The 15,782-nt window shown below is 52.3% G+C and overlaps 1 protein-coding gene across 1 annotated transcript in view; it reads right to left on the bottom strand.

The window, feature by feature from the left end:
• The window catches only part of Ehd1 (EH domain containing 1), a 25,679-nt gene extending 10,727 nt beyond the window's left edge, over nucleotides 1-14,952 (bottom strand). The window contains exons 1-2 of the mRNA XM_008838898.2: nucleotides 14,370-14,952; nucleotides 9,849-9,946 (exon numbers count right to left, since the gene is read on the bottom strand). Coding sequence (XP_008837120.1) covers nucleotides 9,849-9,946; nucleotides 14,370-14,773 — 502 coding nt within the window. The 5' untranslated portion in view covers nucleotides 14,774-14,952. The remainder of the gene's footprint in view (nucleotides 1-9,848; nucleotides 9,947-14,369) is intronic.
• Between the last annotated feature and the right edge of the window lie 830 nt (nucleotides 14,953-15,782).

The following is a 15,782-nucleotide window of genomic DNA, read 5'->3' as shown; positions in this document are numbered from 1 at the left end:
CACCACCACCACCACCGGCTTTTTAAAAAAAAAGGATCTCGGGCCAGGCATGGTGGTACATGCCTTTGATCCCGGCAACTCAGGAGGCAGAGTCAGGCCTCTCTGGATTTCTGTGAGTTCAAGGCCAGCCTGGTCTATATAGTGAGTTCCAGGCCAGCTGGGACTATGGGGAGACCCTGTCTCAAAAAGACCAAAAAAAAGAAAAAAAAAATGTGTAGAGTAGCACACATGTACCAGCATGCCTGGCTCAACTAGGTTCATTTTTTGGCAGGTGAAATTTCCTTGTTATTTAATTGTTTGGATTTTTGAGACGGGGTCTTATTCCGTAGCCCAGGTTGGCCTCAAAATGGAGGTCATTCTGTTCTGCCTTGGCAGAGCTTCTATGTTTGGCTTGAAGTTTCCTGTTTACTAGGGAAAATGCTCATGCTTTTGGTGGGAGGGAACACAGGTTGGCCAAGAACACTCACAGGACACCTGGAGGGTCACAGCCCTTCAGGCCTGTTCATGTCACAGGCATGTGACTATGTGTGTGCAGGCCATGCTGGGCCCCTCAGGCTCTCTTTACATCCCTCACTGCCTTTGGAGGTTCCACATGGCTTTAGAGAGGAGGTACTGGGGGCTGCGCCATAGTCACAGCGTGGGGCTGGTGGAGCACACACGGGCAGAAGCCTCGGCACCATCTAGCCTGGCGCTCAGGCAGGAGACAAAGCAGTGAGCTTTGGGACACACCATGTAGGGTCAGATGTGGCAGCACCCAGACAACAGCAAGTCCACAGCACAACTGGGGGCCACGTGAGCCTACAGAGATGAAGACAAGGCCCGAGAGGAGAGATGGGCACACTGGACAGCCTGGGCTGGAGAACAGACCCAGCTTCCACAAGGACACAGAGAACACAGGTGGAGGTGGGGCTGGAGAGAACAGCTAACCTAAGAAGGAGGGACTTCAGTGAGGGAAACCAGAGCCACCTCTGATAAGGGACAAGGAACCATGGTGTAGGCTGGGCCCAGAAATTCTGGAGCCTGGAAGCCAAGTTGATAAAGGAAATAAGCCAGGAGAACAAACACTAACACTGGATGGTTCACCTGTGTTCTAGAGGAAGATGGCTATGCAGTAGTGCAGGTAGACAGAACCCCAGTGAACTGCACCTTAGAAATGTAAATCAGGCCAGGCATGGTGTTGCATGCTTTTAATCCCAGCACTTGGGAAGAAGAGACAGGAAGATCTCTGTGAGATCGAGGCTAGCCTGGTCTACATAAGGAGTTCCAGGCCAGCTGGGACTACAGGGAGACCCAGTCTCAACAAATTAAAACAAAAACGTCCTTTGATTCCAGCACTCAGGAGGCAGAGGCAGGCGAATCTCTGTGAGTTTAAGGCCACCCTGGTCTAGATAGTGAGTTCCAGGATGGCTGGGGCTATACGGAGACCCTGTCTCAAAAAAAAAAATGTGGTGCGAAGTGCTGAGAGTGAAGGAGGAAGCAGAGTGGCTCTGAACAGCCATGCTCAACCTCAAGGAAGTGTGGAGGGAACTGACAGGAGCCAAAGATGCCGACCACAGGAGCTCTGTTCCCAGCCAGCTCTCCAGGTCTAGAGGTGGGAGCCACAGAGTTATGATGGACCCCACCCTGCAGCTACACCCTTCCAAACACAGGTAGTTCCAGCGGCCAGGGAATGCTGCTTCACACATTCCAAAAGTTTCTAGAACACAAACAATGGAGGGTTTGTCTCCCATGCACTCTTGCTTCCTGCCATTCAAACTACGGGGGCCTTGCTTGGTATTTCTCGCCAAAGACCTCCATCACATGCTTTCAGCTTCGCCACCTCACACGCACATGCTTCCAAGAGGAGCGCAGAGCAGAGCTGGCACTGTAAGGACCTGCTCCACGCGGCTCCAAAAGCACAGGTTCAGCAAGGGGCCTCCTACCCCTAGGCATTTCCCCCAGGAAAATAAAAGTTCAGGTTCACACACACCAGTCCTGCAAACAGATGTCTATCTGTAGTTTATAGCAGCTTGATTCAAAACTGCTTCAAGCTGGTAGGGGTGGCATATGCCTTTAATCCCAGCACTCAGGAGGCAGAGGCAGGAGGATCTCTGCATAAAGAGTTCCAGGGCAGCTGTGGCTATAGGAAGACTTTGCCTTAAAAAGACCAAAAAGCCAGGCATGGTGGTGCTGCCTTTAATCCCAGCACTTGGGAGGCAGAGGCAGGCAGATCTCTGAGTTCAAGGCCAGCCTGGTCTACATGGTGTGTTCCAGGACAGCTGGGGCTACAGGGGGACCCTGTCTCAAAAAGACCAAAAAAAACAAAAATCTGCTTCAAATCAGGGACAGTCCAGACCCCCTCCAGGGGTGAAAGGTGAACAGGGACAAAGATGGGGTGCAACCCAGCTACAGAAAGGACAGCTCTTGAGATAGGGATACAGTAGGCATATGATGCCTCCCCAAAGAACACAGGATATGGATTCAAAGCCCCAAAACATGTTTTCTTTTGTTTTAAGGGAACAAAACTCTTGACTTTCTTAAACATAGGGATGGACTGGACCGCAAAAGCACCAAACCCCATGAAAGAAAACACCAAAGGGGCTTGTGCTGCATCCTTCCACTTAAGTGACAGTCTGGAAAAGGTATGCTTTAGAGACAAATGCTACTGATTGGCCTGCTTTGGGGAGAGACTACACAGGGAACTTCCAGGATTCAGGGGATGTGTTCTACCCCCATAGCATGGAATCCAGCTCCTGCAAAAAGGGTGGATCTAGCATGTAACATGGTCTTCAATATATCTGACCTGAAAATAAGCAACAGGATGGGGGGGAGGGGGACAACTTTGGTGGTAGACCCACATTTCAACCCTGAACCCCCTTCTCAATAGGCTGCTGGGCCACTTGAGCAGGCCACTTGCCCTCTCCAAGGGCTCCCAGTTCCTTCTCTGCAGCATGAAGACAGTAACAGTAAGTTTCCACCTCTAAGACTGCTGGAAGGGTCAGGTGCACCTGGCAGGCGACCAGCACTTTGTGTTTGCTCCTATTTACTTGAAGTATTTTCATTTGGGCCCAAGAAGCTCAGATCCGATGGATGAGTAGGCAAGGGCAGTTCCCAAAGCATGAAGAATGCCTCGCACCCCAAATATAAACCCAACATTTGCAGGCATTCAGGCCAGCTGCTTCCCAGCCCGCCACCGGCTGGCAGCCTGGGGAACAGGTGCCAAGGCCAGCACAGCCCGGTACGACGCCTCCACAGGCAGAGCTGGTGCGCCCACGGTAGAGAGTGGGGCCAAAGCAGCATGCTTGCTTAAGAGAGGAGGCAGGGAGGGATGGGGGGTGTGGGGGGTCAAGGGTTTTGGGCCCAGCCAGCCCACAGGAGGCCACAGAGTCTGAGGGGAAGTCCAGCTGAGGAGGTGCTGCCCAAGGCTCCTCTTTGAAACACTCAGAAAACAGCAGAGCCTGGAAAACCCTGGAGTTTTCAGGCTCCTAATAACTAACTGGCTGACATTTGTTTTGCCAGGCATAAGGGTAAAAGCACAAATCATGAAAATTCCTATAAATGGTTATCAACAACCCTAAGAGGTCTAGAAGTTACTGCTGTCAGTGTTGTGACCCCAGGGGATCCGGCCACTGCCTGAGGCCCTCAGTTCCTGCAGAACTGACCAGGGAGCTAAGCCTTCTGAAGTAACCTGTGCTGTGGGTACTGTAAAACCAACAGGGGCAGAGCACCCAGTCTTGCCTCAGGCTTCTGAGCAGCCCCTGGGAACACCTTCTAGTCTACAGAACACTATTCAGGTAGGTTAATGGCTGGCATCTCAGGAACTGGTTAGGAGGGTAGAAAGGCTGCCCATGGCACAACCTCACTGGGCTCCAGGCTGCATGGATGGATGTCTGGGCTGGGAAGGTCCTATCCAACCACTGGGAACAGACAACTTAGGTGGAGCCTGTGATCCATGTCAGTGGGTGGAAAATCAAGCAAGAGCCCAGGCCCTCTATGGATGGCCTGCAGTAATTTCTGGCTGAAGGTAGGGACCAGGGGAAAGGCAGAAGATACCAGCACAGCTTTCAAAGCCCTCGTCCTTGGCTGGAGAGATGACTTGGCAGTTAAGAGCACTGGCTGCTCTTGAAGAGGACCTGGGTTTGGTTCCTAGCACCTACATGGCAGCTAACAACCACCTGTTACTCCAGTTCCAGGAGATCTGATGCCTTCTTCTGGCCTCCATCAGCACTGCAAACACAGGTGCACTTACATACACGCAAATAAAACACACACATAAAATAAAGAATCGTAAAAAATAAAAAACTCTAGACTTTTCTGGACTAGGGTCTGATCTTGACAGCCTGTGTGTTCAGGGTCTAGCCCAGGAACAATCCTGCAGGATCTGACCCCAGTTCAGAGTCTATGCTGAGGTAGCCTCTCTGGCCTGCCCGCAGGGGAGCAGAGCCCGTCAGGTTTGAATCCTGTGCCGACACTAGCTGGCCATGTGTCCCCTGGGTTCATCACTGTCAGCTCCTCAGACCATTTCCTCTTTTGAAGGAGTGTGGCTTCCTCCTAGACACAGCTGCTGAGATAACAGAATGGGGCGCGTGGATGGGGCGGCACCATCAGGCACCAGGCCAGACAGCACTCCGCAGGCTAACCCATACTGAAGCCATACTCCCTCTGCTGAAACAACTTTGTGGGGTAAACAGAGGCACAAAAGTTACACCTCAAGGCACACAGTCACACATGATGATGGGGGAGGCGCTGGCCTGGCACAAGCATGCCCCCTGCCACTGCCCAGGGGACAGCCCACTCCAAGGCACTGTGACTACAGCGGTCGTGACCCTGGAGTGAAGGGCATCAGCCCCACACAGCCACAGATGCCCTTTGAAATGCCCGTTATCAGTCACACGGGCAGCATTCAGGAAGGAATGCTGTCCCCACAGGCCACCATTCTCTGCTGACACAGGAGAATGCTATCTTTAAAGCAGCTCAGAAGATTAGCACACTGGGCAAGAGCAGCTTGAGACCCCAGGGAACATAATTCACAGGGGTCCTGGGGAGGCTCTGACTGCTTTGGCCTGTACCAGTGCCTCCTTATTGTTCCAGATGGAATTTCCTGCACATATGAGGGACCACAGAGAAAGCGCAAAAAGTTAGGAGGGCCCTGGACAGGGTGGGAATGGAACCAAATGAAACTGGCAATGTTCAAGGATGAGCAACCTCTACAGGGATGTTCTGTTTTCCAGGGAACGGCTGGAGACTGCTGCAGTGCCTGCCACTTGTACAGACCCATGTTCCCAGGGACCTATCTTTCTGAGAGGGAAACACCTGCTTTCTACTCTGGCCAGCAAAAGCAATGGGAAGGAGTGGGTATGAGCTGGCCTGTTCCAATTTCCTCTGCATACACAGAGTAGGGCTGATGGGTGGGGTCTTTGAGGAGATGTCCAGTCCTGCTTCATCCATGGGCTGATGACCGCCCTGGAGTCCACACCCAGCATTTGTAAGAAGGACCATGTGACTAGCTTTTGCCTGACCGTAAAACACCTGACCTCAAATCCTAACTTGGTATAATTTTTTTTGGTCTTTTTGAGACAGGGTCTCCCTGTAGCCCCAGCTGTCCTTGAACTCACTATGTATGTAGGCCAGGCTGGCCTTGAACTCACAGAGATCCGCCTGTGAGTTCAATCCTCCAATCAGAGGGAGCCTCAGGATAAGGGAAACCTGGCTGCAGGGACCCACTTGCCACCTGGAGAGGAGCACAGCAGGCCCTCAAGACCAGTAGTGCTTTCTATTAGCTTGTTACCCAGTATCACCTGCAGCCTACTTGAAGAGTGTCCTATCTGGAGCATCCACCCTAGCCCCAATCAAAACACTGCTGGGGATGGGGGGGGTCTCAGGGATAGAACTCTTACCTAGCATGCTCGAGGCTCTGTGTTCCATCTCCAGCAAAGGAAAAACAAAACAAATCCCCCTCTCAAGGCTACTTAAGCATTACTTTGATGATTTTCCAGAGAGCAAGTTTGGATTCTGCCAGGCCTTTCTCCTGACAGGAAAGCAACAAGGAGGCCCAGTGGCAGGCCAGGGATCCCAGGACATAAAGGCCATGTGGCTCTGCCTGCTAAACTCAGGACACAGGCTAAAGTGGCAGTCAAAGAAGCAAGTGAACTTCACCAGCCTGGGAATCACTACTTCCGAGCTGAGCTCCTTTTCTTGGCCAACAAGGGCCACAGGAACCTCAAACCCTTCCCCTCCCATCCCTTCCTCCAGTCCTGAAGGCCTCGCAGGCAGGGCATTCTGGCAACATAAGTCTGTCAGGGTGAGCTACTGTCCCTTATCTGAGGCTTGTGCACACCACACAGCCAGCTTGCGGGAGCCTCAGGTCAGTCAAAAGATAACTGTGGGCCTCAAACAAAGGCTGCAGACCTTGGCCCTGGTGCAGGTTGGGAACCAACTTCCACTGTGGTTCTTTCTCTTTCAGAGTTACTACTCAGATTTTCCAGCCTGGCTCTGGCAAGTGATAGGGCTTTAGGGAAACAGCTACTTCTGACCTCCTTGTTGGGGGGCAAACAAGGGCCACAAGAACCCAAACTCTCTAATACCTAGGTCCTCCCTGAGCAAAGGCTTTCTAGCAAGATAAGTAATGTTTAACGGGCTTTTCCTTTACTTTTTGGTGATAGGAATTGAACCTAGGGATGCACACATGCTAGGCAAAGGCTTTCCACTGAGCTACATCTCTAGCCCGCTTTACTTTTGTGTTTATATATGTACATATGTGTGGAGGCCAGAGGTCAACATCAGGTGTCTTCCTCAGTTCCTTTTCCACTTTCTTTTTATTTTATTTTATGGTCTTTTTGAGACAGGATCTCCTCGTAGCCTCGGCTAGCCTGGAGGAACTCACTATTGTAGACCAGGCTGGTCTTGAACTTCCGCTGGGATTAAGGCCACCATGCCCGGTTTCCACCTTATTTTCTGTTTTTGTTTTGTTTTTGTCTTTTTGAGACAGGGTGTCCCTGTAGCCCCAGCTGTCCTGGAACTCACTATGTAGACCACGCTGGCCTTGAACTCATGGAGATCCGCCTACCTCTGCCTCCCTAGTGCTGGGATCAAAGGCGTGTGCCACCACACCCAGCTCCACCTTATTTTTTGAGACAAGATCTCTCACTGAATGAGCTCACTAGTTCAGCTAGACGGCTGGCCAGCAAATCCCAGGGAACCTCTGATCTCAGCCCTCCAGTGCTCAGTTCACATTACTATGCTCAAGTTTTATAGGAGTTTTGCGGCCCTAAACTCACCTTCATGTTTATATGGAAAACATTTTACCAACTGAGCCATCTCCCCCTGTTCTTCTCTTCACTCTTTATTTTGAAACAAGATCTCACTGACTTGTCTTGAACTCAATCAGTAGCCCTGGTGGACCTTTAATTTGTGGTTTTTCAGTCTCATCCTCCTGAGTCAGGGATTACAGGTTTGTAACACCAGGCCCAGGAGGCATTCTCTTAAAACCAGGTTGGAACAGTAATAAAAGAAAGCCAGGAATGGTGGTGCACGCCTTTAATCCCAGTAGTAGGGTGGCAGAAGCAGGCTGATCTCTGAGTTCTAGGCCAACCTGGTCTACATAGTGAGTTCCAGGCCAGCTGGGGCTACAGGGAGACTCTGTCTCAAAAAGAAACCCCAAAAAAGAAATAGGGACCCAGGCATAGAGGCACATGCCTTCAACCCCAGCACTCGAGAGGCAGAGGCAGGGGAATCGCTGTGAACTCAAGGCCAAGACTGGTCTGGTCTACATGGTGAGAATGTTTCAATAAAAAAGTGACCCTTGCCTTTTTGGAAAGGATTCCAAATTCTGCTCCCTTGAACTCCCAAGAGTGTCACTTTTTCAAGGAAAGAGGGAACAGTTGTCAGGCATGGTGGGACCCACTTGTAATACTAGCATTTAGGATGCTGAGAGGTGGATGGAGAGCTAGAGATCAGCCTGGGCTACATGATGAGACCCTGTCTCAAAAAACAAACAAGAAAAAAAAAAAAAAAAGCCAAAGGGGCAACTTTGTAGTGCCATGATGGTTGGGGCCCCCAAGCCCTGGACAAATATCCAGAGCCCCACCTCAGGCAGCAGAGACATTCTCTCAATCCCAGGGTCCCAGACTGCTAGTTTCTGCTACGACGTCTCCACCACAGGGTAGCCCAGAGAGCAAGGGCCGCAGGAAAAACAGCAGGCTCCTCAAGCCCCCCTGGCATGTGAGGCTGGGGGCAATCTTCCTACCTCAGCCTCCCAAATTGGATTAGTCAGTACGCCACACGCATGCATGCACGCAGGCTCTTCTTACAGAGATCCACCTGCCTCTGACTCCCGAGTGCTGGGATTAAAGGCGTGTGCCACCACACCTGGCCCTTTTCTTTTTTTAGTTCTCTTTTCTTTCAAAAATTTTATTACATTTATTTACTCTTTTAAAGATTTATTTTATATGTGTTTTTCCTGCATGTATGCATGTGTACATGTGTGTCCTTGGTGCCTATGGAGGCCAGAGAGAGAGGGCATCAGATTCCCCTGGAACTGGAGTTACAGAGGGTCGTGAGCTGCCATGTGAGTGCTGGGAACAAAACCCAGGTCCTCTGCAGTAACAGTCAGTGCTCTTAACCTCTGAGCCATCTCTGTGTGTGTGTGTGTGTGTGTGTGTGTGTGTGTGTGTCTGGGTATGTACATGCCAGTGTACAGACACAAGTCCGTGGACAACCCACAGGAGCTGAATCTCTCCTACCAGGTGGGCCCCAGATACCACATTCAGGTTAGCCTTTTTGGCAGCACCGTTACCACACCGACCATCTCACTACTGCACTGTTCCCGCTTCTATTTTCATTCTCCACCTCCACGCCTGTGCTCTCTGTTGCTCTGTCTCTGGTGGTACTGGGGATCGACAAGTAGGGCCACTGTGCACTCCGGACAAGCTCTCTTCCACCAAGCTATACCCCCAGCGAGGCACTTTCCTCTTTGCTGTGGCCAGCCCTCACACTCCTCCCAGAATGGACTCTGGCCTTATGGGGGATGTACACCCTTCTACAAAAGAGATGGGCATAAATACAACCTAGACCAGGTTCAGACTGAACCAGGCCCTCAAAGCAACATGGCAACCAGGTCTGGGGGAATCCCCTCGTCTCTGAGCAGTGTTGGGGTACACCCTGGGGTGTACCCTGCGAGACCTTTCCTTAAGGTCCCAGCCCCTCTGTGTTTATAGAAATAAAGTTTTATTTCATTAAAAAATTAAAAAATAAAAATAAAGCACAGCAAAACCCGGCTATGAGTTGGACACACTAGACTGGCCAGGGCACCAATGCCCAGCAGGAAACCTCCTGTACCGGCACACAGCCCCTGGGAGGCAGATGACTAGCAAGGGTAAGCACACGTAAGCAAATTTCCAGCAATGTCCAGACAGGCCAGACAGTTCTGTGGGGTTCTCTGTTGCCTGGCTGGCTCACTGCAGCTGAACTTCTTAGGAAATTACATGACTCTGGCAGGCGCAGAGTTCATATGCAAACAGAGGTGAGTTCAGGGAATGGCCAGAGTTGGGTGGGAAACTTGGGCACAGGTACTAGGCAATTTCCTGCCACCTTACTATTTGGCCTGAGGCCCCATGTGCCCTCCTTCCCAGCATGCCTCCTGGCTCAAAAGCAGCTGTCATCCAGAATGGACTGCGACATCAGCTGGGCTGCTCTGGACACCTGAGCACAGGGAGGCAGGGGAAGGAGGCTGTGGCCCCTCAGGCCAGTCCTGTGGAGGTGAGGCGACATGCTTCTCAGGGGGATACTTTTTTTTTTTTCCCCAAAGCCTGGGCCTGGAAACAACCTGGAGGGCAGCACAGGGTTTGGTTCCCTGCCAGAAGGCTGGTTACCTCGGCTGATGCGCTGCTTCTCTCCAGACAGGATCCCAGGAGTGTCGATGATGCTGATGCTGTCTAGGACGGGGTTGGGTAGCTGTGCACACATGAACCTGCAGGAGAGCAATGCCAAAAGAGAGTGACATCTGAGCCAGTTACCATGGGAGAACTTTCCAGCCTTCCCTGACTCTGTACATTTTCCTAAGTGGAAATGCAACCAGAAGGGGCCCCACGGGCAGCAGCAGCTCCCTCCCTCCGCTTCCCCTAGAGTTCAGGAGTTCAGCTTCCAATTTGCTGACTTATTACTGAAAGCTGTATGAGCCCAAACCTCTTCACTTCCGAAGGGAAACACAAGTATGGCACAGAGACCTTGCAATTCCACATTAAGTACTTCATCTAGGGAGCTGGAGAGATGGCTCAGCAGTTAAGAGCACTGAGTGCTCTTGCAGAGGGCCCAGGTTCAATTCCCAGCACCCACATGGCAGCTAACAACTGTCTATAACTCCAGTTTGAGGGGATCTGACACCCCCTGGCATTGCAGGACACGGGTGCACCCACCTATGTGCAATCATTACACTCATACACAAAAAATAATAAATATTAAAAAAAAAAAAAAAAAGAGCACTGGTTGCTCTTGCTGAGGACCCGGGTTCAGTTCCCAGCACCCACATGGCAACCAACAACTGTACCGCTATGGGCATTGCACACGTGAGCTCACCTACACACAAGCAAGCAAAACACTCATATACATAACTATTATTAAAAATAATAGATAAAATTAAACTTTCACTTAGGTGTGATGGCACATTCCTGTAATTCCAGCACTCAGGATGCAGAAGCAGAGGGATCAATGTTAATTAAGTTCCAGGCCAGCCTGGTCTACAAAGACCTTGTTAAAAAAAAACAAAAAACAATAGGGCCAGTAAGATGGCTCAGTGCATAGGAGTACTTGCCAGCAAACCCAAGTTCAATCCTCAGAGTCCACATGGTAGAAGAGAGCTAACTCCCACGGATTATCCTCTGACTTCCACAGTGCTGTGTTATACAATATCCCCACACATGTGCATGTGCATAAACACAACGAGTAAGTAAATAAATATAAAAAAGAGAGTAACAAAAAAACTCAACCACTTGGCCAAATTCCCATATATTAAAGAGGGATGGTGTGTGTGTGTGTGTGTGTGTGTGTGTCTACATGTTTGCATGTGTCTGTGCGTGTAGGGGCACAACACATAGACACATGCAAGATATCAACCTAGGCTAGATATTAACCTTGGATATTTTCCTTTCTAACTCTCCACATTACTATTACTATTATTATTATTATTATTATTATTATTATTGAGATAGGGTCTCTCTGTAGCTCCAGTTGGCCTAGAGCTTACTGTGTAGACTAGGCTGGCCTTGAACTCACAGAGATCCACCTGCCTCTGACTCCTGAGTCCTGGAATTAAAAGTGTGCACCACCACACTCAGCTCCATTTTTTTGTTTGTTTGTTTGTTTTATTAAGACGGTCTCTCTGTAGCCCCAGATGTCCTGGAACTCACTATGTAGACCAGGCTGGCCTTGAACTCAGAGATCTGCCTGCCTCTGCCTGGGAGTGCTGGGATTATAGGAGCACTGGGATTATAGGCATGAGCCACCACACCCGGCTAAATATTATTTTTATTTATGTGTATGAGTGTACTGCCTGTATGTATGTAAGTGCACCCATGTTGTACAATGTCTGAGAAGGTCAGAAGAGGGTGTCGGATCCCCTGGAACTTGAGTTACAGATGGTTGTTAGCTGCCATGTGGGTGCTGGGAACCAATCCTAGGTCCTCTGCAAGTGCAGCTAATGCTCTTAACCGCTTAGCCATCTCTCCAGCCCCTGTCCATATTATTTTTTGAGTCAGAATCTCTCCCTGAACCTAGAAGCCACAATTCAGCTAGGCTGGCTGGCCAGCAAGCCTCCAGGACCTCTGTGCTGGGATTACAGATATGTGCTACCAGAGCCAGCTTTAGCATTGGTGCTGGAGATCTGAACTCAGGTCCTCACGCCTGCCCATGTAAGCACTTTACCCAGTGAGTCATCTCCCCAGCCCCTGGGTGAAGGGACTGCAATGGGCTGCCACTAAATGACTAATGGTCAGTGGTGTGGAGGGATGTAAAGACATACCATTCCCTGAAAGAGCCAGCCCAGGAAGAGCAAGCCTCAGTGGAGAGGGGAGAGCCCTGGTGAGGGCTTAGCCATGTGCTCCATGCTGAGCTCAGAGCAGCCCAGAACAGCTATCAGATGTCGCAAAGGGTAGAGTTCTTTAGAGGGCAGAGTAAAGGGTCCTTAAAACCCTCTCTGAAAAAGGTATCGTGAACCATGAAAATACATATCTGTCGGACAGAGGCTCAAAGTTGTCCTTGAAACAGGGAGGAGGCCCCATCCTCCAAATGAATGGTGGATCACAGGCTGGGGACAGTAGGTCAAGGTGAGAGGTACTGCCTCCAAGTGCCAACAGACACCAAGTGCTGTAAGTCAGTACAAGCCAGAATGGGTCTCTGATGCCTACGACTGACTGGAAAGGATGACAGAAAGGGCTCTGAAAGTCACATACACAAAGGTCCCTTTAAAGGCACATCTGCAGGTCTAGGAGCTGCTTTCTAGGGCCTAGAGAGTGTAATGAAAGAAAGCAAGAAAGGCAGGGCAGTCAAGGTTCCTCCTCTCCAAGGATGAAGACTTGAGCTCAGGACAGGTGGGCAGTCCTAGTCACACAAGGAGCTGTCACAAACCACTCAGGATTCCTTGAGGCCTGCCTCGTTCTGCTCCATCTGACTGTATCTGAGCAGCTAGCCACTCAGGAGAAAAAGGCTAGAAAGTAAAGTTCATGACTCAATGGGTCCCTTTAAGAGTGCCAGCAGAGGCTGTATCAGCCAGAGAAAAGCCCCCTTTGTTGTGCCCTCCCTGGCTGGAGGCACCCGTGTTCTGCACATCCTGACACAGCTCCGGTCATAGAGGGTGCCAGCATGCAGGGACCCTCTGGAGCTGGGGTGGTGTCAAGAAGGAAATGTCCATACAGCACTCGTGCCAAAGTGCCTGTCCCTGACCATGTGCTCCTGAGTTGCTCCTTCTGGGGTGCAGAAGCAACAGTGGGTACAAAAAGACCAGGCAGTCAGCATGGGAGTCAGCTTAGGGAGTGACCTTGACAATTCCAGCTGGGTCCCCTCAGCCTCAGTTTCCTGAGCCAATGAGCTGGGGGCTACAGAGGAGGTGCATGAGATCCTCCCAGCTCTCAAGCTCTAGATTTCCAAAGGTGGAAAACTGATCAGGTGCCCAGTTCCTCTTTTCAAAGAGATCTGCCCTCACCGTCATGCTAGTAAAGACAGGACAGCAACGGTTGGGGACAGCAAGCCTGTCACTTCCAAAGTCCTGCCTAGAAGCAGCATATCATCATCAGCATATAAGGGGACAGGCTGAAACCGCCTAGAAGGGACAAAAAGACAACATTAAAGGTCAACTCTGTGCAGGGAGGCAGGCCGGCTGCTATTGCTCTGGAACAAGCTGCGCGGCTGGACAGTGTCTGCAGAAGAATGTGCTCATGCAGGGCGGAGACCTGGAAGGCAGGACTCAGATTCCTTCCTAGGTTCTTCCCCTGAGGCAGTATGCAGACATGGAAAGGCATGTGGAGTCACTCCTTGAAAAAGGGAGCACAGAGGGCAGGGTCTGAGAGTCCTGTCATGCCTCTCAGGGGTGGAGGCAGGATGCCGGGGTTCCACCTTTCCTTTAGAGAAAAGGGAGCCTGAGCACTGTAACTCCTCAGAGAGGAGCATCCAGAGGCGCTGAACCTGACCTCATTCCTTTAACTGGGGAAAGGGAGACACCAGCAAGGTACACAAACTTCTATCAGCTCTGCAGTGGAATGTCAAGTCCAAAGCTCTTTCAGGGGTTCCCAGTGCCCCTCGTGGCAGCACTGACTTATGAAGATCAGCCATTAGGAGGGGTGCTGAAACTCAAAGGGGCTGCCCCCAAATGAGCAGGCCAAAGCATATCCTCCCTGTCCCCTCCGACACAAAACCACTGGTCCCAGGGGATGTGAAGTAGTCTTGCACCAGTAAGGAAACTAATCTAAGTCTTGGGTTTTCCCATGACACTTAAGGGACAGACTCCCGCGGGGAGGAAAGGGAGAGAGGTTGATAGGAAGGAATGAACTGGGTGCCTCCAGTCGGAGGAAGCCACCAAGTGAGGGCAGTAAATGGCTCAATCTTGTGGCCAGGCAGCCCCTGGCTCTGTGGCACATAGGGCTGGGGTCTGCGGGAGGGTTTGGGAATTCAATTGATAACCTGAAAGATTTTAGGGGTGACAGACGTCAAAAAGTCACCGCTGTCTATTTCCCTGACTCCCAGGTAGTCATCGGTGGGACGCTGCAAGGCCACTGTCCTGCGAGTGCTCACTCGGAGACAAAGGCCAGAGGGGATGGCCGCGGGAGGGCCGGGCCCCTCGCACTCTCTCGGGGCCCCGGGTGTCCTCGCGCCGGGGAGGGGGAGGGGGGCTCAGGGGTGAGTACCTGTTGAGGAAGGCGTTACCGAAGGCGTTGAGCTTGCGGAAGGGGCGCCGCGGGTCCACCACCAGCGCGTTGCCGGGCACCACGCCCTCGGTGGGGCCGTGCATGACCGCGATGAAGGAGTCGGTGGTGGGCTCGGGCCCGATGCGCATCCCCGGAAAGTCCTGCTCGATCAGGTGGCGGATGAAGGTGGTCTTGCCCGTGCTGTACTGGCCGACCAGGAGCACCATGGGCTTGTTGTCGAAGTCAGCGTCCTCCAGCGCCGGCGAGTGGAACTCGTGGAAGCGGTAGTGCTCCTCCAGCGGCAGCAGCTTCTGCGCGTACAGCTGCCGCAGCCCCTCGGCCACCGTCTGGAACAGCTCCGGCTCCTTCTTGCGGCGGGCATCCTTGCTGACCCAGCTAAACATGCTGCCGGAGACCGAGCTAGCTGCTACGGAACAGAACCGCGGCTGAGAGCCAGGGAGGGCGCACGGCCGAGTAGGGGCCGGCCGGCCGGCTGAGGGCGGCGGGGCAGGGGGCGGGGCGCGGCCCGCACTGCGCAGGCGCACGGCGAGGAGGCGGGGCTGCACGACCGGCGGGAGCGCCTTCAGCTCACTGCAGCGCCCTCTGCCGAGTGAGGCGCGCGCTTCGCCCAGCGGCCCCTTTATAGGCTTCAGCCTGGCGTCCCACAGCCTCCGAGCCGGTCTGGGGGCGGAGTCTCGCCGGACCACGCCCTCCATGTCACGCCCCCTAGCGCCGCGTGCCACGTCCTCTCTTGCTTCCCATTGGCTGATTTCAAATCTCGCGAGCCCATGGCTGGGGTGCCGTGGCAACCGCACTTGTTTCTCTCCGGCCCCCTCCCCTCCCCCCAGGTGGCTCCTGGAAGTGCTGCTGTTGGGAAGATCCGAAGTCGGGGGTGAAGAGGTACTAAGCATGAGTACCCTCCAGCACCGGTGGACTCCCAGACTCCCCCAGCATCTCAACTGCGCTCCCCAATGTAGTGCTTCTACCGTCTCAGAACCCCAGAAGCATCGAAGGACCTGCCCCGCCTCCTCTCTCACCGCTACACTGGGAGGGAAAGCAGGAATAGAGGAAGTAGAGGAAAACCCGGAAGAGGAAAATCCGGGAGGGAAGAGTGCAGAGGGGCAAGTCTGGCCTCCCCCGCAGGCCAGTGGGACAGGAATTGGGAGATGGACACAGCAGTGGAGGACATCCATGACGTGACCTGTAGGGGAGAAGGCGCCCCAAAGGGGTGTCCACTGCGGAAGGGGGTAAAGCGGAAGTTGAGGTCCTCTGGCTACTTGAGTTTTGAGGAAGTGAAATCGGAAATTCCCTCTGTACGGAAGAGGGGGCAATGTGGGGCAACAAATGTTGTGGGAACTTAGGGGAAATTGAAAAGCTCCAAAACTTCCGCTTTCCTGGCAGAGACACCACCAG

This window comes from Nannospalax galili, unplaced genomic scaffold, assembly GCF_000622305.1.
Source record: "Nannospalax galili isolate Female #2095 unplaced genomic scaffold, S.galili_v1.0 scaffold1659, whole genome shotgun sequence".
Lineage (NCBI taxonomy): Eukaryota > Metazoa > Chordata > Mammalia > Rodentia > Spalacidae > Nannospalax > Nannospalax galili.
Note: the sequence above shows the minus strand (reverse complement) of the source record. Positions and strands in the feature narration are given on the sequence as shown.